This window comes from Hyperolius riggenbachi, chromosome 4, assembly GCF_040937935.1.
Source record: "Hyperolius riggenbachi isolate aHypRig1 chromosome 4, aHypRig1.pri, whole genome shotgun sequence".
NCBI classification, from domain to species: Eukaryota; Metazoa; Chordata; class Amphibia; order Anura; family Hyperoliidae; genus Hyperolius; species Hyperolius riggenbachi.
In genome coordinates, this window is record NC_090649.1 from 44,472,421 (window position 1) to 44,495,223 (window position 22,803).

General features: G+C 43.8%; 1 protein-coding gene across 1 annotated transcript in view; it reads right to left on the bottom strand.

The window, feature by feature from the left end:
• LOC137571189 (cytochrome P450 2B4-like) overlaps window positions 1-21,765 on the bottom strand; it is a 47,673-nt gene extending 25,908 nt beyond the window's left edge. Inside the window, exons 1-3 of the mRNA XM_068280009.1 lie at window positions 21,686-21,765; window positions 20,318-20,505; window positions 15,467-15,629 (exon numbers count right to left, since the gene is read on the bottom strand). Coding sequence (XP_068136110.1) covers window positions 15,467-15,629; window positions 20,318-20,505; window positions 21,686-21,746 — 412 coding nt within the window. The 5' untranslated portion in view covers window positions 21,747-21,765. The remainder of the gene's footprint in view (window positions 1-15,466; window positions 15,630-20,317; window positions 20,506-21,685) is intronic.
• Window positions 21,766-22,803: the final 1,038 nt, after the last annotated feature.

The window sequence follows — 22,803 nt, forward strand, 5'->3', positions numbered from 1 at the left end:
TTTACATCTCTTATCTCCTCTAAACACCCACTAATTACCCATCAATCACCCCCTATCACCACCTGTCACTGTTACCCATCAGATTAGACCCTAATCTGCCCCTTGCGGGCACCCAATCACCCGCCCACACGCTCAGATTGCCCTCAGACCCCCCCTTATCAATTCGCCCGTGCAATATTTACATCTGTTATTCCCTGTAATAACCCACTGATCACCTGTCAATCACCCATCAATCACCCCCTGTCACTGCCACCCATCAATCACCCCCTGTCACTGCCACCCATCAAACAGCCCCTAACCTGCCCCTTGCGGGCAATCTGATCACCCACCCACACCAATAGATCGCCCGCAGATCTTCTCTCCTCTAAACACCCACTAATTACCCATCAATCACCCCCTATCACCACCTGTCACTGTTACCCATCAGATTAGACCCTAATCTGCCCCTTGTGGGCACCCAATCACCCGCCCACACCTCAGAACGCCCTCAGACCCCAGCCCTGATCACCTCGCCAGTGCATTGCTTGCATCTATTTCCCCCCTCTAATCACACCTTGAGACACCCATCAATCACCTCCTGGCACCCCCTAGCACACCTACCCATCAGATCAGGCCCTAATTTGCCCCGTGTGGGCTCCTGATCACTCGGCCAAACCCTCAGATCCCCCTCAGACCCCCTTCCGATCACGTCCCCAGTGCATTTATTGCATCTATTTTCCCCTCTAACCGCCCCCTGAGACACCCATCAATCACCTCCTGTCACCCCCCTAGCACTCCTATCCATCAGATCAGGCCCAATACATCCTGTCATCTAAGAGGCCACCCTGCTTATGACCGCTTCCACAAAATTTGCCCCCTCATAGACCACCTGTCATCAAAATTTGCAGATGCTTATACCCCTGAACAGTCATTTTGAGAAATTTGGTTTCCAGACTACTCACAGTTTTGGGCCCGTAAAATGCCAGGGCAGTATAGGAACCCCACAAGTGACCCCATTTTAGAAAGAAGACACCCCAAGGTATTCTGTTAGGTGTATGATGAGTTCATAGAATATTTTATTTTTTGTCAAAAGTTAGAGGAAATTGGATTTGTATTGTTTTTTTCACAAAGTGTCATTTTTCACTAACTTGTGACAAAAAATAAAATCTTCTATGAACTCACCATACCCCTAACGGAATACCTTGGGGTGTCTTCTTTCTAAAATGGGGTCACTTGTGGGGTTCCTATACTGCCCTGGCATTTTAGGGGCCCTAAACCGTGAGGAGTAGTCTAGAATCCAAATGCCTCAAAATGACCTGTGAATAGGACGTTAGGCCCCTTAGCGCACCTAGGTTGCAAAAAAGTGTCACACATGTGGTATCGCCGTACTCAGAAGAAGTAGTATAATGTGTTTTGCGGTGTATTTTTATACATACCCATGCTGGGTGGGAGAAATCTCTCTGTAAATGGACAATTGTGTGTAAAAAAAATCAAATAATTGTCATTTACAGAGATATTTCTCCCACCCAGCATCTGTATGTGTAAAAATACACCCCAAAACACATTATACTACTTCTCCTGAGTACGGCGGTACCACATGTGTGGCACTTTTTTGCACCCTAAGTGCGCTAAGGGGCCCAAAGTCCAATGAGTACCTTTAGGATTTCACAGGTCATTTTGCGACATTTGGTTTCAAGACTACTCCTCACGGTTTAGGGCCCCTAAAATGCCAGGGCAGTATAGGAACCCCACAAATGACCCCATTTTAGAAAGAAGACACCCCAAGGTATTCCGTTAGGAGTATGGTGAGTTCATAGAAGATTTTATTTTTTGTCACAAGTTAGCGGAAAATGACACTTTGTGAAAAAAAAACAATTAACATCAATTTCCGCTAACTTGTGACAAAAAAAAAAATCTTCTATGAACTCACCATACTCCTAATGGAATACCTTGGGGTGTCTTCTTTCTAAAATGGGGTAATTTGTGGGGTTCCTATACTGTCCTGGCATTTTAGGGGCCCTAAACCGTGAGGAGTAGTCTTGAAACGAAATTTCTCAAAATGACCTGTGAAATCCTAAAGGTACTCATTGGACTTTGGGCCCCTTAGCGCAGTTAGGGTGCCAAAAAGTGCCACACATGTGGTATTGCCTTACTCAGGAGAAGTAGTATAATGTGTTTTGGGGTGTATTTTTCCACATACCCATGCTGAGTGGGAGAAATATCTCTATAAATAGACAATTGTGTGTAAAAAAAATAAAAAAATTGTCATTTACGGAGATATTTCTCCCACCCAGCATGGGTATGTGTAAAAATACACCCCAAAACACATTATACTACTTTTCCTGAGTACGGCAATACCACATGTGTGGCACTTTTTTGCAGCCTAACTGCGCTAAGGGGCCCAAAGTCCAATGAGCATCTTTAGGCTTTACAGGGGTGCTTACAATTAGGCACCCCCCAAAATGCCAGGACAGTGAACACACCCCACAAATGACCCCATTTTGGAAAGTAGACACTTCAAGGTATTCAGAGAGGAGCATAGTGAGTCCGTGGCAGATTTCATTTTTTTTTTTGTCGCAAGTTAGAAGAAATGGAAACTTTTTTTTTTGTTGTTGTTGTCACAAAGTGTCATTTTCCTCTAACTTGTGACAAAAAATAAAATCTTCTATGAACTCACCATGCCTCTCACTGAATACTTTGGGATGTCTTCTTTCCAAAATGGGGTCATTTGGGGGGTATTTGGACTATCCTGGAATTTTAGCCCCTCATGAAACCTGACAGGTGCGCAGAAAAGTCAGAGATGCTTGAAAATGGGAAAATTCACTTTTGGCACCATAGTTTGTAAACGCTATAACTTTTACCCAATCCAATAAATATACACTGAATGGTTTTTTTTTTATCAAAGACATGTAGCAGAATAACTTTCGCGCTCAAATGTATAGGAAATTTTACTTTATTTGAAAAATGTCAGCACAGAAAGTTAAAAAAGTCATTTTTTTGACAAAATTCATGTCTTTTTTGATGAATATAATAAAAAGTAAAACTCGCAGCAGCAATCAAATAGCATCAAAAGAAAGCTGTATTAGTGACAAGAAAAGGAGGTAAAATTCATTTAGGTGGTAGGTTGTATGACCGAGCATTAAACCGTGAAAGCTGCAGTGGTCTGAATGGAGAAAAAGGCTCTGGTCCTTAAGGGGCGAAAAGACTGTGGTCCTGAAGTGGTTAAATTTATTAAAAAAAATTAAAAAAATAAAGGTAATAAATAATTCCTGGGGCCATCTGAGTGCCAGCACCCTGCAAATATGCCCACCACAAGCTGGCTTTTCTGTCCGGGTAATTCCTTCACATTGAGCCTTCTATTCAGCTGTGTGATAAGCTCATCTTTCTTTAAAGGAGTACTATCGATTAAAACGACTTTTTTTTTTAATACTCTATATTAGTGTACACATTACCACTAGTGCTAGGGGCATTTTATTTATTCACCCAGGTCTCTCTCTCACTATTTCTGCTTAAAAATTCATTTCTCACACAGCTCATAGTAGTTTGGGTCACCCTGAGCTGCTTGGTTATTCTGTCACACAGCTCACAAATATATTTCACTGTGTCACTCACAGCATGCAGCAGACATGAGGAGAAATAGGCTGATCTGAGGTGGTAACAGGTAACTAAATGAGCTGTAATATTGCTGGAATATAACTAGCTATACCAGGAGTCTGTGTTTACACTCAGACTGGCTGCCTGCTTGAGGCGATTCACTCCAGGCTGCATCCACTTTACAAGCTGCTGAGAGGGGCAGACCACTGTCTACAATTAGCATTATTAGTATCTTTATCAGTAAAGAGAAGCACAGATAATAAACACACATTGCTAGAATCTTTAACCCCTTACCACCATATCAACAAGATTCTTTCAGCAAGGTGATAATTAAACTATAAACTGAGGAGTTTATAGCATCTCCCCTTTGCAGAGACATGGTCTAGGCCTCTGGGAGCTCAGTATTAGATACATTTTGTATCAAACACTGACGCCAAAACTGACGGAGGATTTTACAGCTGAGAGGAACAGCTGTGTGAGGAATCAAATTGCTCCTAGTACTTGCCCTAATGTGTGCTACAACATACAGCATTTAAAAATAAATGCATACATCGATAGTATTCCTTTAAGTGTTGGCAACAACAGGCATCGTTTTTTTGCCTATCGCCCACAAAATAACTTTGCTACGAATAGTTTTTTTATATTTGTGTGCTGCTTTCGTTAATGTGTGCATGCCATTGGTGTTTGTGTTTTGCGATCAGGTGCCTTCGTAAAGCAGTTGTCCCTAGTTGGGTGTTGGGCTTCCTACGACTCAGTTTCTTTTGGCAGAGGTTGCAGATGGCATTGCTGGTATCAGAGGCTCGCAAACAAAAAAAATGCCACACTGGGGAGCTTTGGAATGTCGGCATTCAGGTGGTGGCAACAGCAGGCGGTGAAGGGTGTGTTGGCTGGATGACCCCAAGTGTATCACTAAATGCATCAAGTGTGAATAACTCTTCTGACACATCAAGTGGAGCAGCTGGGTTGCTAGTGGTAGTAATGTTAAGTTTTTGTTTGAAACCAGAAGCTGAGCAGGAGGAGGACGGTGCGTCACAAAGGTTCTGAGCGGAAGCTGTAGAAGATGTGGTGCGCTGTTTAAGCCAGTCAACCACGTCCTCAGAATTGTGGGGGTTGAGGCGGGTACGTGCCTTCTGAATACTCTACTTTGGTTGAGGGCCGCACAAAATCACACAAGCATGACCTTGAAAATACCTGCAGTACCTAAGTATAGTAGAACTACAAGGACTGACTGTGTAGTCAGTCCTTGTAACTTCAGCAACTGACTGTGGCCTGTATGCAGTGTGTAACCCACACAGATATCAATGACATATATAGTTGGAAGCTAAGCACAGCTTATGATAATAGACAGTGTGTTGGTTTGTAATAGATAGAAGAGGATAATAGAACTGCAAGGCCCAGCAATGACTGTGGCCTGTCCTGTATGCAGTGTCTGTCTCACACACACACACACGCACACCATACACACACACACACACACACCACACACACACACACACACAGAGACACACTGTACACACACACACAACACACACACACACACACACACACACACACACACACACACACACACACACACACACACACACACACACACACACACACACACACACACACACACACTACACACACTACACACACTACACACCACACACACACACACACACACTACACACACTACACACACACACCATACACACACACACACACAACACACACACACACACACACACACACACACACACACACACACACACACACACACTACACACACTACACACACTACACACACACACCACACACACACCACACACACACACACACTACACACACACACACACACACACACACACACTACACACACACACACCATACACACACACACACACACACACTACACACACACACACTACACACACACACACCATACACACACACACACACTACACACACTACACACACTACACACACACACCACACACACACCACACACACACACACACACACACACACACACACACACACACACACACACACACACTACACACACACACACCATACACACACACACACACACACACTACACACACACACTACACACACACACACCATACACACACACCATACACACACACACACACACACCACACACACACACACACACTGCACACACACACACACACACACACACACTACACACACACACCACACACACACCACACACACACACACACACACACACACACACACACACACACACACACACACACACACACACACACACACACATACACACACACCATACACACACACACACACACACCACACACACACACACACACACACACACACCATACACACACACACACACACACACCACACACACACACACACAAAGAATAGAAAAATATGAGCCCTCAAAAGGGTTTGTGTTTTGGGGTGGTTTCAGCAATAAAGAACAGCCCAGCTAATTGTCCCTGTCTCTCTGGGCTGTATGCAGTGTCACCGACTAAGAGAGCGATGGTATAGTACGTTCAATCACAGATACAGTGGAAGGGTATGCACTAGTATAATACAGGATCTTCTAAAAAAATTAGCATATTGTGATAAAGTTCATTATTTTCTGTAATGTACTGATAAACATTAGACTTTCATATATTTTAGATTCAAATACACACAACTGAAGTAGTTCAAGCCTTTTATTGTTTTAATATTGATGATTTTGGCATAAAGCTCATGAAAACTCAAATTTCCTATCTCAAAAAATTAGCATATTTCATCCGACCAATAAATGAAAAGTGTTTTTAAAACAAAAAAAGTCAACCTTCAAATGATTATGTTCAGTTATGCACTCAATACTTGGTCGGGAATCCTTTTGCAGAAATGACTGCTTCAATGCGGCGTGGCATGGAGACAATCAGCCTGTGGCACTGCTCAGGTGTTATGGAGGACCAGGATGCTTCAATAGCGGCCTTAAGCTCATCCAGAGTGTTGGGTCTTGCATCTCTCAACTTCCTCCAGACTCTGGCACCTTGATTTCCGAATGACATGTAAAAGTTGCTTTAATCCGCAAAAAGTACTTTGGAACACTGAGCAACAGTCCAGTGCTGCTTCTATATAGCCCAGGTCAGACGCTTCTGCCACTGTTTCTGGTTCAAAAGTGGGTTCATGTTTCCATCTGCTGAAAAGCTTTATGGAGATGAAGATTTCATTTTTCAGCACGACCTGGCACCTGCTCACAGTGCCAAAACCACTGGTAAATGGTTTACTGACCATGGTATTACTGTGCTCAATTGGCCTGCCAACTCTCCTGACCTGAACCCCATAGAGAATCTGTGGGATATTGTGAAGATAAAGTTGAGAGACGCAAGACCCAACACTCTGGATGAGCTTAAGGCCGCTATCGAAACATCCTGCGTCTCCATAACACCTGAGCAGTGCCACAGGCTGATTGTCTCCATGCCACGCCGCACTGAAGCAGTCATTTCTGCAAAAGGATTCCCAACCAAGTATTGAGTGCATAACTGAGCATAATTATTTGAAGGTTGACTTTTTTTGTTTTAAAACACTTTTCATTTATTGGTCGGATGAAATATGCTTTTTAGAAGATCCTGTACAGTGTGCTGTCACACAGGTACAGAGGAAAGTCATGCACTGGTATAATAGAGTTTGCTGCCAGTGGTGGGACTACAAATCCCAGCTGGCCTGGCTGGCAACTGTCTGTGGGCTCTATGTATGCAGTGTCACCCACAAAGACAGCTATGCTTTAGTAAGTTAAATCACAAATACAGTGAAAAGATATACAATTGTATGGTAATACAGTGTGCTGCCAGTGGTGGTACTACAAATCCCAGATGGCCTGGCTGGCAACTGTCTGTGGGCTCTATCTATGCAGTGTCACCCACAAAGACAGCTATGCTGTAATGCTTGTGTGCATAAGCAATACTGTCTGTTTACAAATCACAGGTGTAATGCTTGGGGGTTAAACTTTGAACACCCAGAGGAGCAAGACTGGTAGCTGATTAATGAAAGAGGCTACACAGGCTACACAGGCTGTCCAAAACAACTGCAGCTCTGGGCTTCTGATATAGCTACAAATAAGACGCAATGGCAGCACAGTGCGATGTTGCGCTGCCCTTGCGATAGCAAGCATTCAGACAGGTACAAGACAGGACTGTAGATTGCAGTGTAACTAGACAAGTAAGACACAATGGCAACACAGTGTGATGTTGCGCTGCCTTAGCGATAGCAAGCATTCGGACAAGACAGGACTAGTTTGGAGCGTAACTAGTAGCAACTGCAGCTCACAGTCACGTCCACAGAAGCAGAGCAAGCAGGTTAACAACAGTCACCAGCAAGCATCCACACAGACGAAACTACAGGAAAGAACATGACTAATAGCAACCACAGCCTATAGTTATGTTCCCAGAACTAGAGTAGCTGGATTGGAATACTACCAGTCACCAACGTGGTGATGGCAGAATCCAAGCTATCAAGATAATGGACTTCACTGACCCACCACGAATGCAATGAAGACAATCAGCCTGTGGCACTGCGTCCATCAGGCATGGAAACTAGGCAATAAACAATAATACAGAAAAATAATAACCGGCTCAACTAATGGCTAAATATATATTAGCAAGTCTGCATATATATTTATCAAGAACTAACTAAAGCACAAGTAATAAGGTCACACTGAACTACAATAACAGAACTATACAGAGTAGCACAGTGCCCAGCAGACGAGCATAGTGACCGCTATGGTGGGCGAGGTCTAAAAGGGGAGACAGACTTTTATGCCGGCATCGACCAGTGGATGCAAGCATGCAAATCTCCACACAGCTGAATGGTAATCATTCAATCCTGAGCTGGCTTGATTACCATTTGCTAGCTGGTTGTGAATGCAAAGGACTCCCATAGGAAATACATGCAGTATTATGTAACAACATGCCTGCAGGAAATCCAGGGCTATCTGGCCGCAACTCAGTTGTAGTAAGCAATTGGTGGAATGATGACAGCATCCTGAGTTGCCCAGAACTGCAGAGCAATTGCAAATGACAATGTGACTCATTGGGAATGCACAACTGAATGCAAGCAGACAAGCCAGAACTGTCCGTTTGCAGCTCCACCACAACGGACAGAACACGTCACAGGAGGAATCCTTACATATGCTTTAGTAAGTTAAATCACAAATACAGTGAAAAGATAAGCAATGGTATGGTAATACAGTGTGCTGCTAGTGGTGGGACTACACATCCCAGCTGGCCTGACTGGCAACAGTCTGTGAGCTTTATCTATGCAGTGTCACCCACAAAGACAGCTATGCTGTAGTAAGTTAAATCAAAAATACCGAGAAAAGATATGCAATGGTAATACAGAATGTGGGCCTGGAACAGTTCAGCAACTAGACCCAGCTGCGACAGGGCTGTATCTATACCTGTGGTCACATACAAAAACTAAAAACAGATCAGAAGAATATTCGCTCTCCAAAGAGCTTTTTGTGGGGTGCTTTCAGCAACAACACTGAGCGAAGAGCAATCTAATGACAGCCTAACTAACCCTTTCCCTATCTCTAAATGTCTCTCCCTTCCTTTCACTATAGCAAGATCAGCAGACTGAGAACATGGCCAACGCTGCAGTGTTTTTATGTGTCTGCTGACTGTGATGTAGAGGGTCAAAGTTTATCCCAATGATGCCACGGGCGTGGGAGGCTGATATCCATGTAAACTACCTGCCGGCGAACCGTTCAGGCCATCTCTAGCTCCCAGTCCGACTCTGATCCTTTCTGTATTCTGATGTGGTTCAGTTGATAGTCAATGGCAGATTAGATAAAAATTATTACAAGTTGATGTAAATATCTTCTTAAGAAATTGGCACTTTAACATTGCCGCAAATGTTATGATCTGCATATTTATAAAGAGTTGATGAAACGGATCACATCTTTATAATCACCAGTTAGGGCTCTTACACTCTATGCAGGTTGTATTGCAATAAGATTGCTTTGCTCGTAAGAAGTGCCATGTGACCATACAGTGAAGCATACAGTATCATTGAAAGTCTGCTTTACTGCCACTGTAAATGCAAATGGTGTCTGGTAGATGCACAGTGTGCTATGTGTTACTCCAGCGGGACCCGCCGCACCGCACCCTACGTATTATAGAAATATAATTGCATTGCATTGAGATATATGATGATATTGTCCATTGCAACAGAACAGATGCAGTGTGAAAGGATCTTTACTTTCTTAGTTCATCATCTATAGAGTTAAATCACACTTAAAGTGAACCTCCGGACTAAAAATCTACTCAGCAGAACTGAAAAGGCTTAGTGTTTCTTTAACAGTTTCACAGCATCAGAACTTTGTATTTCTTACCAAAGCATCATTTTTAGCTGCATTTTTAGCTAAGCTCCACCCATCAAAGAAAAAAAGCCCAGGCTTTTTTCCCTGATGCTGTGCAGAGCATGATGGGATTTCCTATGTTGTTATTCATGTTGCCTAGCAACTGGGAGATGTGCTCAGGACACAGGACAGTTGGAACTGTGTCTAACGCTCCCTGTCACCTCCTTTCAACCAAAAAGATGGCTGCCATCATGAAATCAAACATTTGCCTGTTCTTTTAAAACAGGGTGGGTAAGAGATTATATTACCTATATATTTTAATTAACATAACTAATGTAACTTAATGACAGTATGTTTGTTTAGGCTGAAGTTCCTTTTTAACCACTTAAGCCCGAAGGGTTGACATTTTTTTTACATCCAAGCAACTTTTACCTCCCATTCATTTGCCAAAAACTTTATCACTACTCATCACAATGAATTGATCTATATCTTGTTTTTTCCGCCACCAATTAGGCTTTCTGTGGGTAGTACATTTTGCTAAGAGCCACTTTGCTGTAAATGCATTTTAACAGGAAGAATAAGAAAAAACGGAAAAAAATAATTATTTCTCAGTTTTCAGCCATTATAGTTTTAAAATAATACATGCCTCCATAATTAAAACTCACGTATTGTATTTGCCCATATACCCCGGGTATTACACCGTTAAAATTATGTCCCTATCACAATGTATGGCGACAATATTTTATTTGGAAATAAAGGTGCATTTTTTCAATTTGCGTCCATCACTATTTAGAACCCCATAATTTATTAAATCATATTGATATACTCCTTTGACATGCATATTTAAAAAGTTCAGACCCTTAAGTAACTGTGTATGTGTTTTTTTTTTATTATTGTAATTTTTTTTTTTTTTATTTAAACTTGTATGTGGGTATTTTTTGGTGTGGGAGGTAAACAGGGAATTGTAAATGTTTTTAAATGTTTTTTATTCAGTGTTAAGTGTTTTTGGTGTACTTAGCTATTTGGCCACAAGATGGCCACAATCAAAAAGTCCCGGGAGCGATCGATCTCGCTCCCAGGCAGAAGAAAGGAGACCAGAGCTCAGAAAAGCTGCAGCGTCTGAAGAGACGCTGTCGGCTTTTCTCCGGGGGGTCCGCTCAGCGAAAGGGATTTATAATCCCTTTCACTGATCGGTGGGCTAGCGGCCCACGGGAGTGCGCGCAGCCTAACTGGACGAAAATTTTCGTCCAGTTAGGCTTAAGTGGTTAAATATGCAAAGATACAACTAGATTTTCTTCAAGACTGCACTTTATGTAACCTTTTGGGGACCGGCAGCCTAGCCCCCCTTTAGGACCAGGCCTTACCTCCCAAATGCGTCCCCCTGAAGGTATAATGATACCTTTGAAAGGGGGGGGGCGCATTTGGGGGGTCAGGCAGCCAGATCCCTAGTATAGTTAGTCAGGCATTTGTGTCACCAGTTTAGCCAGGTGTCCCCAGTACAGCCAGTAGGTTTTACTCACCTCCCAGGCTCCAGCAATGAGCAGCTCTAGCCCCCTCCACTTTGTTCCGGCATCTCTGCTTGCACTGACTCTAAGTTCCGGGTCGCGGCTTGATGATGACATCATCAAGCCGGTACCCGACATTAGAGTCAGACCGAGCAGGGGTGTCGGCTAGAGTGGAGGAGAGCGACAATCATCGGGGGAGCGTCAGGAAGATGAGTAGAACCAGGGGCATAACTAGACATCACTGGGCCCCCCTATGAAACTTTGGATGGGCCCCACCACCCCCCTCGCTTTCTGGCAGCACAGGAAAACTGAGGACCAATGTGTTTTCCCCATGCAGATAAAAACACTTAGACTTAAAGGAAACATCAGGCAATCTATGCTACACCCAGATCTACTTACTCGGGGCTTCCTCCAGCCCCTTGCAGCCGACAAGTCCCTCATTGCAGCTCTGTTCCCAGTGCATACATACACACACAGCCATATTATTTTACTACATGAGAGCACATGCTATATGGAGGAACAACAATGACATGCTGAACATAAGATATAGTATTTACTGTAACTTTGGCAAAACATTCAGAATGTCACTGATTGATACTGTTATTACAAGAACTTGGACTCAGTATGAGACAAAAAGCTCTCAATGAAGCAGGAACAGTAATGCTGGGCATACACGGCATAGATTATCCCCCCGTGGGCGCTCCTTATCTTCCACTCGATTCTCCGCTATTGTTGGGTATTGAGCGGGGTATCGATCCGGCGGGTCATCGGACCTGTCAGAAATTATCAATTGAGTGTCAGAAACACTGTTGCTTCCTGTTTCACCTGCTGGTGCCATCATAAGTCACCAGCAGGTGGCTCTGTTTGCTTTTCATGGTTGCCTGCAGTTAACAGGCTCACCACTAGATAGAGTATCATGGGTTACACATGTCTCTATTCCACAGGGGTCCGGGCAGGCTGCCAGCTCCTATTTAAGCTGGCCACTCCCTTCACACTTCGCACATCCTCCTGTCAGTGTGACTACTGCTTGTTGGTCCACTCTCTTGCTCTGCATTTCCCCTTTGTCTGACTGCCTGTGTAAGTCTTTGGCTTACAACCTATCTTGCCTTGCTCTGTGATTCTGTCTGTCTGCCTGTGTGAGCCTTTCTGCTTGCAACCTGTTCTGCCCTGCTCTATTGCTCCTCTGTGTCCCAGATCAGCTAGGGTGTATTCCTGTTTAAACATACATAGGCTAGCTTATTTGCAGCTCTGTGTATGTGTGTGTGTAAACCATTGGAGTTTCTGATTCTAGCGTGTATTGACCCTGGACTGTGTTTGATGTCGATTCTGCTTGATGATTATGTACTGCGATTGTTATATTTGTATATATGTATATAGCACTGTTCATATTAAACACTAATTCATTGCATATCTGTGTCCTGACCTTTTGTATATGCTACTAAATGTGATCAGCAAATACCATGCTAGCAGGAGTCGTGACATTGAGCCATTAGCGGCCCATCAGCCCGTGTATGCCCAGCATAAGACATCAATCTCCACTCCATTGTGTTGTAAAAGTATTCAGAGGCCATAAAGTCATTAGCCCGTGTGATAAAAATCTAGGAATCCTTTTGCTAAAAAGGTAAAGTCTACAACTTCTTTTTCAAAATGTGACTCCTTTGTTTCTAAGGTTGTACATCAAGTCATCAGAACTTTGCAGCAGTGAGAGACAGATGTTGTTTACAAACCCTAGGGAGCAGGGACAGTGTACAAATTCCAAAGTGTATGTGATTCTTTATCTGTGTGCTGAACACATGCAGTCAATATAACAATGGTGTGAGAGCAGAATACGTTTTTTTTTTCTCCATGCCCTTAGCTGTCAGTCTCTCAAACTTTTCCCCCCACTGGCCCCCTGTGGCTTCTGGGCCCCCCTTCAGAGGCATCCCTTGCAGGGTCTATTGTTACGCCCCTGAGTGGGACCTCTTCTTTCCCTCAGACCACCGCTGCTCTAATAGTGATCACAACGATCCACCGGTGATCGTATTGATCACGTGATCAGGAGCCAATCGTGATGGCTCCTTGTAACGATTGGTGTCGGCACGCAGAGAGAATCTGATTATTGGTGATGTGCAGTATCACCAAGAATGCAGATATATACCTGATTATTGATGATCTGCAGAATCACTGATAATACAGATATATTGCTAACCTCTGGACACCTATAGGTATGTAAGTGTTTCGTGTAACAGTAGTACTTTGAGTAATGCACCTGCTGGGCAGGTGATATTAGGCAGTGAAGGAACACTGCTCTGAGAGTACAGGAACCTTCCAGCAGCCTGAGACTATCCAAGGGGTGGGGTCAGGCTGGAGACGGGAAGGGCCAGAGAGTGAGTGACACCTGAAGGTGGATGTCACTATCTGGTCTGGAGACTATCTCTTAAGATGAGAGATAGCTCTCGAGGTCGGACACGCCTGGTCGGTAACACAGGGACAGATAAAGTACAAAGACAGAAGGCTGATTCGGTATCCAAGGCAAGCAGGGTCTGGCAACGGAGTATCAGATATGCGAGGTACCAAATCAGAGGACAGAAGAGTAGTCAAGAAAGCAATAAGTCATAACAGATATCAAACAATGCCTAGTCTGGGTGTGAGGTCCGTGGTCTCCCCACCCTGGAACTAGTCTGATGTACAACACAAATGATAATACAGTTCCCTAGTCTGGGTGCGAGGTCCGTGGTCTCAGCACCCTGGAACTAGCTTAAGCATAAACAGAATAACAGTTCAAGTAATCTGGCTCAGTGTGAATTCCCAGGTCCACCTGGTTCAAACACACTGTTAGATCTGACTAGGGTCTGAGTGCTTCCACGTAGTGTTCGCAACGGCAGACAACTTGAGACTGGCCAGCAGTAACTATATATGGAGTAGTGCTCTCCAGCACCACCCCTAATTGATCAACCAATAGTATCCTGCTCTGGAGTCAGCTGATCGGCGTGATCAGCTGACTCTCTCTGCCCAGTATAAGAATTCTGCCTCTCAGTGCGCGCGTGCGTATTCCTAAGCCTGTGTGCACTAACAGACTCAGCCACACCAGACACACGCTGCCACGCGCAAACCACCGCACTGGACGCAGAACCAGCCGCCTTACTGTTGTTGCAGGCGGTGGCTTTTCCGCGTTCTGCCCTGCTACCAGACACATGCTTCCGCGTGAAAACCACTGCATTGGACACGGAATCAGCCGCCTCCTCAGTAGCACACGCGACGGCTTTTCCGCGTTCTCTCACACTCCTGATCATTAAGGGGAGATGTCAGCTTTCATGTGACAGTTTAATCTCCCCTCTCTGGTGTGCACGATCGCGGCGGGAAATTTGTTTATGAGGACGTTGAATGTACGTCCAGTAAGAGCGGCAGCACCACCTGCTGGATGTAGATTTGTATTGCGTCAGTCCGCATTTGGTTAAAGAGGAGCTGTCAGCCATACTATCTCAGGAAAAAACAAAACAAATATATAAGTAGATAAATACTTGCTCTACTTACATAACATATGTATTGCACTGTCCACGTTATGATTCCTGTGAATTTTATAAAGGAAAAGTAGAGAATCCTATTCTAGACAGTTTCCATATTTACTGTGGCTATTTTGAAACCAGTCGTGATGCAATATCCGCCCTTAGTCTCCTCTGCCTGATTTGCCCGCCCTTTCCTATACAAAGTGCATTGTTTCAGCCTGAGACATTTTGACCAATCAGAGAGGAACAGAGGTGTGGAAGGGGAAAACAGGAGGGAAAGAGGTTTCAGCCAATCAGGCTGCATTAGTTAAGTCTGAGGGGAAGTAGAGAAGCAAAAAAAGACAACCCAGCATGCCCTGAAACTTCTCACTTGTGTACCAAATTTTCTGTGTACCAAATAAGAGTCATGTAAACTGGGGAATGATAATTTATCAACAAGGAAAATAATTGTGATATTAACTTTTGGATTGTCTGGTTAGCATCCTTATTACTTGTTTACTAGACAAAAATAAAGAATTGATTTTTTATTTTATGCCCGACAGTTACTCTTTAAATAAAGTGGTTACCGTTGTCCTTGGTTGTTTTGGAAAATATTGGCAGCTTAGGTCTGTTGGCAAATTCATCCCCGTGGTTGAGAAGCGCATCTTTTATAGTGTCATATCCACACAGGAAGACAACCTTTGTGAGTCCCATGTGTATCGTCACCACTGGGCCATACTTCTTAGACAGCTGTGAACAGGAACAGGAAGACATACAATTAAAATCCTACAATCAGTATGAAAGGTGCAGATGCCAGTGCGAAAAAAAAAAATTAGAACTTTTCTTTGCAAAATCTTCAACTGATATATTTTGAACATGTGAAAAGCTTGTTGAATGTGCTCATCTGGCAGTGCTCCTGGCCATGGATGAGCAGACCTGGACTGGGCAAAGGTGAGGAAGATCTATGCAATAAAAATATCTGCAAACATGACTTCATTCTACTGGTCATGCATGGACCTTTCTCACACATGCACTGGGCACAGAACTGGCTTCCTGATGCAATGATCACGATCAACAGCCAGGGGAATGGCTACAAGATGAACAGTGATCCTGCACTGAAATTATGAGGACCTGAAAGCCTCTGGACCATCCAGATGCTTTGAACTGCTGAGGAAATATCTGTTTTCCCCCTCCAAATTCATTACAATTTTGCTTGTTCATCATTTCTTCTCCCCCTCTCCATTGCAGAATAAAGGCGGGGGCTGAGACATGCAGAGCAGCAGTAGCATCTGATGAAGAAGAGTGCTAGGCAACCTGTATATCAAGTTAGAACTTTTTACTCAAGAAAACCGTGCAGAGATAAATCATACACAAACGTCAGGTAATGAGGAAAACAGAATGAATACAGGAAATCATAATACCATAGTAATCATCACAGCACATTACAGTGACATCTTGTGGTTGCTTTAATATACTGCTGTTTAACCACTTCCCTGTCCTTGCCATGCATATCTACGTCCTGCAGGGACGTAGATAAGAGTCTCTGTTTACTTACCACCGACACCGCTCACGATCGTCGTGTGTCTCCCATTCGTATGCGCCGCAATCCTGTCCCTCCGTGATTGGGAAATGAGAAACAGCTGTTCTCAAACCCCATCTCTGTACCTGACATGAATCACAGCCTCTGATTCAAAAAGCACCCGACTGTAAACAACAACTGTAACACGTAGTTCTGTCTTGTATTTTTTGGACACAGAAGTTAGTATAGCACCACCATATTGTGGCCAAAAAGTAAAACTAAACCCAAATACAACAGAATACATTTTCACATAGAAAAATTAAATAGATTTTTTTTATTTGTTTTAAAAAAATACATCATAAAAAAAAATAGATAGAAAGTTACCTTCGGGACTTTTTTAATATGTATGTCATGAGGGTATATTACTGTTGCATTTGTAAATAAAGGTTTGAAATTATTGTTATAGTATATATATAAAAAAAACACTAAATGGAAAAAAATACACCTTTATATCCAAATAAAATATTATCACCAGACATCGTACTAGGGACACAATTTAAACATTGTAATAACCAAGACAATTGGGCAAATAAAATCTGTCTGTCCTATCAACAACAGCACATTTTATTTTTAAACTACAATGGCTGAATGCTGAGATTTGGTGATTTTTTTCCGTTTTTTATTTCTTCTACTTCCCTGCAAAATGTATATAAAATAAAATAATTCTTAGCAAAAAGTACTGCACAAAGAAAGCCTAGTTTGTCCTACATAAAATAATATATGGATAATTTCAGTGTGATAAATAGCGATAAAGTTATTGGTGAATGAATATTACTTTGGTTTTGAAGGGGAAAAAAACCTGTGGTAGGTAAGTAATACTGTCGATAAGTCTAACAGCATCACACATCACTTTTATCCAGTGGAGCAACATGTACTCCTCACTCCTCTATTCACTGTAGACTGTACAGCGGCTAACTCCTTGTGGCTCCCCTTTGGGCATGTTATGTGTCATGCATCAAGAGCCGCAAGGAGATACACTGTAGAGTGGCTACAGTGAGGAGAGAATTGAGGAGGACATGTTGTTTTGCTGGATGAAGGTAATATATGATGCTCCCACTGCTTGGCTCACCTTGCCACAGGATGAGGGTCGCAGGGGTTATTGTTATACCCCAGCCCCGAGTTTGTTTTTATCGAAAAGTGTAGACTGTGAGTGATAACTTCCTATGGTTTGACCTCAAGAAAATGCAATGAATTTTTATGAGATACACACCTTTTCTCTAAATTAGAGTGAATACATTTTCTCCTGCTCATTAACTTAACCACTTCCAGATCGTGGCAACTGAAACCTATGCCCTGTTTATGGCTGCTCAATCTCATTGGCTCACAGAGATCACAGGGTCAGGAGCCAATGAAATCAGCTCCTGACTAGCTCACAGAGCTCTGCCATCATAGCGATGGCAGAGCGAGAAGCCTGCAGTGACTAGTGTGCGGTGTGAATGGTGAGAGCGGCAGGTCTGTGCAGTGAAATGTCGTTAGGCCCTCTTTTTTGGTACCAGCAGTCTCTGGTCCTTAAAGAGGAACTCCAGTGAAAATAATTTAATATAAAAAGGTGCTTAATTTTTACAATAATTATGTATACATGATTTAGTCAGAGTTTGCTCATTGTAAAATCTTTCCTCTCCCAGATTCACATTCTGACATGTATTACATGGTGACATTGTTACTGTGGGCAGATTATGTAGCTGTTCTGGCTTTAACAGACAGCTATAAACAGCCATTTCCTGTGTGTGTCATTGTTACATTGTGGCAGTTTGCCCAGAGTACCGTACGGTACCAGAGCCTCTTGTGGGAGGGGTTTCAGCACAAAATCAGTCATACAGTGCCCCCTGATGGTCTGTTTGTGAAAATCATTATATTTTTCATGTAAAAGTGGGTATCAGCTACTGATTGGGATAAAGTTCAATTCTTGGTCGGAGTTTCTCTTTAAAGAGACACTGAAGCGAGACTAAATCTCGCTTCAGCTCTCATATATAGCAGGGGCATGTGTGCCCCTGCTAAAACGCCGCTATCCCGCGGCTGAACGAGGGTCCCTGACCCCCCAACCCACCCCCCGCAAACCTTGGTCGCAGACTTGGTCGTTGATTTTGCTTCCTGGAAGCAAGGGCTAATGGCTGCAGCCCTGCCTCCCAGCGCGTCTATCAGACGCGCATCGCCGCCTCTCCCCTGCCCCTCTCAGTGAAGGAAGACTGAGAGGGGCGGGGGAGAGGCGGAGATACGCGCTGACAGATGCGCGTGGGGCAGGGCTGCGGCAGTTAGCCCTGCCCCAATGCGGAAGCGCTCCCCCGCATTACGGAGGGGATTTGGGGGGACAGGGACCCCGTTAAGCCACAGGATAGCGGCGTTTTAGCAGTGGAACACGTGCCCCTGCTATATATGAGGTCTGAAGCGAGATCTATTCTCGCTTCAGACTCTCTTTAAGGGGTACCAGCAGTCTCTGGTCCTTAAGGGGTCAGAGACTACCGGTACGCAAATGGCTAAATGCATTGCGTAAAAATGTGTTCCTTGTGCCCATATGCTTTCACAAATATTCACATATTTGTTCCAAATGTCAAACCCAAAAATTGGGGAAACTATTTTCCCATATTCTACATGGCTACAGAAGATAGTCAACTCAGCAAATGTTTGAAATATTAAAAATAAATTACACCTGGCCCCTTTAACCAAATGATGGCGACCAACTGTGCATCACCATAGTATAGGTGTACCAATATGCTAAACAATATTTTTGCCCAATTAGATGTCAGATAAGACAAAAACATCTAATTGGGCAGAAATTGTGGTTAATCACTGCCCTGCGGTTGTGTCACAATTGACCTGTGGATGACATCCACGATTTGCATTGCCATTTTTTTTTCTGTGATCGACCTGCGTTCTCAAAGGTAAGATAATCGTACTGCAACTAAATAATGTTGGGGTAGCTTTAAACAAGTTACTCAACTTTGGCTAAATTTAAAAAAAATCTTTACTGAACTGCACAAAAGCTCCCTCCCAACCCACACCCCACATCAGGTGTACGTATATGTACGCTGCAGGTGAGCTGGACGCAGGGTGCGCCGAATGACGGCTCACCCATTGCCAATCAAATCCCCGGTGGCGTAAAATACTATTCCCCCTCCGAGTCATCCCAACTCTGCAGGAGATGTAATTTGGAGGCATCAAAGCATTTAAAACAACAATCTCACATCAAGACTGCAATATAAATAACAATGCTGGCTAACCACTTAACACCACAAGCTTTTCACTAATCCTCTTCTCTAGCAGTCTCTAACCATCCAATGTCAGGCATACTGGGGAGATGGTGTTGATTCGGCAAGGAGGACAAGTGAACAGACAAGTCCAGTACTTGAGATGCCAACGGAGCAGGAGCTTATTCCAGTTCATTCTGGTACTCATCTACTTCTTCTGTCAAATGGGGGTGAGCAGTCATGCCGCCTCAGAACACCACCCTCTAGCTACACCCCAAGGGGGTGCAGGCAGCCTCTCAAGTGCCCTCATTACCAGGGAAACCATCAACACCACCTGGGAGACCAACAACAAAAATACAAAACCCACAGAATGGGAAGCCCTCGGTCCCAATCCCAGGCAGCACCTGGCTGTTGAAATGATCTGCAGGGAAAGCCTATGAGCAAACATAAAGGCATAGCATGTGGCCCCAGGTGGTGCAAGTACTTGGGACCCCACCTGTACTGCTCACCTCTGTAGTGAAAAAAATGACCTAGTTACAGTTTGGCAGTGGAATGTGCAAACATCCATATCAACAACAAAACCACAGACTGGAACGTCTGCTCAACACTTGTGCGCAGAAGGCTTTACACTGGAGCAAGCTACAAGGGTTTTTGTAGTATAATGGCTGTGTTACCTCCACAATTGTCTTGTGAGGACCAGCTGAGTCCAAGATATGCAAATTCCCAATGATGGGTAGAGGTCTGGGGCCAGGAGGGAAATTCTTGTGCTTCTGCTTGCTGTAAAGCATGGCCAGTAACAGAATGATGACAATAGACACAAGGATCGTCACCGGGTCAAAGGTAAACATGACGTCAATAAAGCCTAAATTAAGGAATAAAAAAAAAGACAAAAACACTTTAAAACTATGTCAACGCATGTCCTTCAATACTGTGTGACACAACATTGCGGTTTGGGTAATGTTCCTGTACTCGTTAAACTGATGTTTAAACAGTGAAAAGTGTAAAAAACTGAAATATAAATAAAATGGGATTTTTTTATCGGTTGACTGTCACAAACAACAAATCCTTTTAAAGGGACCTTAAGCAGAGGCGAAAATTGAAAACTGGACTTACCTGAGGCTTCCTGCAGCTCCCCATAGCCCGCAAGGTCCCCTGGCATCCTCTTGGTTCCTTCCATGGTCCCACTGACGGCTCTGGTAATCTGGTGACTTTGGCGACCGGCATGATAATGCAAAGGGCGCGTGCCGGGGGCGTGCATGCGTGACTTCTGCCGAAGTCATCGGATTACCGGAGCTGTCAGCGGGAGCATGGAAGGGGCCAAGAAGATGCCAGGGGATCTTGCGGGCTACGGGGGCTGGAGGAAGCCCCAGGTAAGTCCAGTTTTACAGTTTTCGCCTCTGCTCAGGGTCCCTATAAGATTTATTGAATCACTCTTTAGTAGACTAAACCCTTTTCAAAAGAGGTAACAACCAAGGGCCTCATTCATTTAACTTTTCTCCAGAGTTTCTACTCAGGAGATACATTTTCATCTCACTTTTTTAATGTCTTGCAATTGGAAGAGTACAAAACGGTAGGTAAAGAAGTAATAGAAAACTTATTTTAAGTATTTTCTTGTTTGTGTCGAGGCTCCCATTGCCTGGAACACTCTGCTCATGTGCAGTACCGATTTTCGCATACTGTGCATGCGCAGAATGCTCCAGGCAATATAGATGCAGCGAGTAGGCCAGCTAGCTTTGCGGGCGTTGCCCTTGCAAACCAGAGGGTCTCGGAAGGATGACGCGGGTACTGGATGACTCCGGGGGGTGCAAGAAGCCCCAGCTACGTTAAACTTATTAACTTATTTATTTTGGCCTTTAGATTTCCTCTAAGGAGCATAAAAATGATTTGAATATTCAAGAATGATGCATCGTGATAAAGCTGAATTATCGCAAATACCTCCTGTGTTAAGAAGGCAAAATTATACCCAGCATTACATTAAACAACGAACTAGCACACAGAGTAAATCTAACAATTGCTTTGCGAGAAACTCTGAGCCTACTTACAGTTCTGCACAGCAGAGAATGTGCTGCAAGCTGATCTGGCCTTCTCTTCTGTGTTCTCCATGTGGCTTGCTGGATTTCCCTGTCAGATAATATATTGCGCAAATGAATTTTTTTGAACTTGGCAAGGTTCCAGCCCTTCTCATTCTCCACCCTGGTTTAAAGCTGCTGATTATTGTGCTACACTAGTGGAGGAACTCGTTCTGGAAATCATTCAAAACAACATATGAGTTTAGTCCAAAGACCAATCATGAACGGCTGGTGGCTCTTTATTGCAGCAGAGCCTTTTTTTTTTTTTTTTTACCTTAATTTGCAGTTTGCTTTGTTAGACACATTTTATTAGTCACTGACATTTATATTATCTACCAAGACTGAAAATGCACCTTTGTTTCTAAATATAGGTAGTGGGCAGGGGTGTATTAATCGCCCCTGCAAGGGATGCAGATGCAGGGGGGCTCGTGGGGGTTGGGGGCACACCTAGGGCCATTTTTAGGGGCAGGAGGAGGACCTGGAGCTCTGGAGGGGGGCAGTTGGCACACAGCAGCACAGGGAGGAGGGGTCCTACTCCCCCCTCCCTCACCTCACGCCCGCCATCCAAAGTTTTGCAGGGGGCCCAGTGAATTCTATTTACGCCTCTGGTAGTGGGAGATCAGCACTCATGCAAAAACTGAGGAAAAATATTTGCGGAGTGCCCAGACCTAACTGCCTTTGATTACCCAAACAAACAGTGTGGTCTTGCTGCTCAAACTGCAAAGTCAGTCCACCAGGGAGTCAACCAGACCACACCTGCATCCTCCAAGGGTATGTGAGAGCAAAGTCCAAACAGAAGAAAAACTGGATCTCTACCTGGATTTATGCAAAGTTTGCAAATTTATTTAAGTACCATAACCACAAAAAAAACCACAATGTTTGGGCCAGAGACCTTTCTCAAGTGTTGAGAATGGCCTCTGCCCGAAATGTTATGTTTTTTAGTGGTTATGGTACTTTAATAAATTCAAAAAATTTGCATAATTGCAGGTAGAGACTAAGGGCCATTTTCTATTGCTGAACTCGCCAGCGCTAAGCACTGGCGAGTTCTTAACTTAGGCGATGGGGGCATCGCCTAATCTTACTAAACTTTA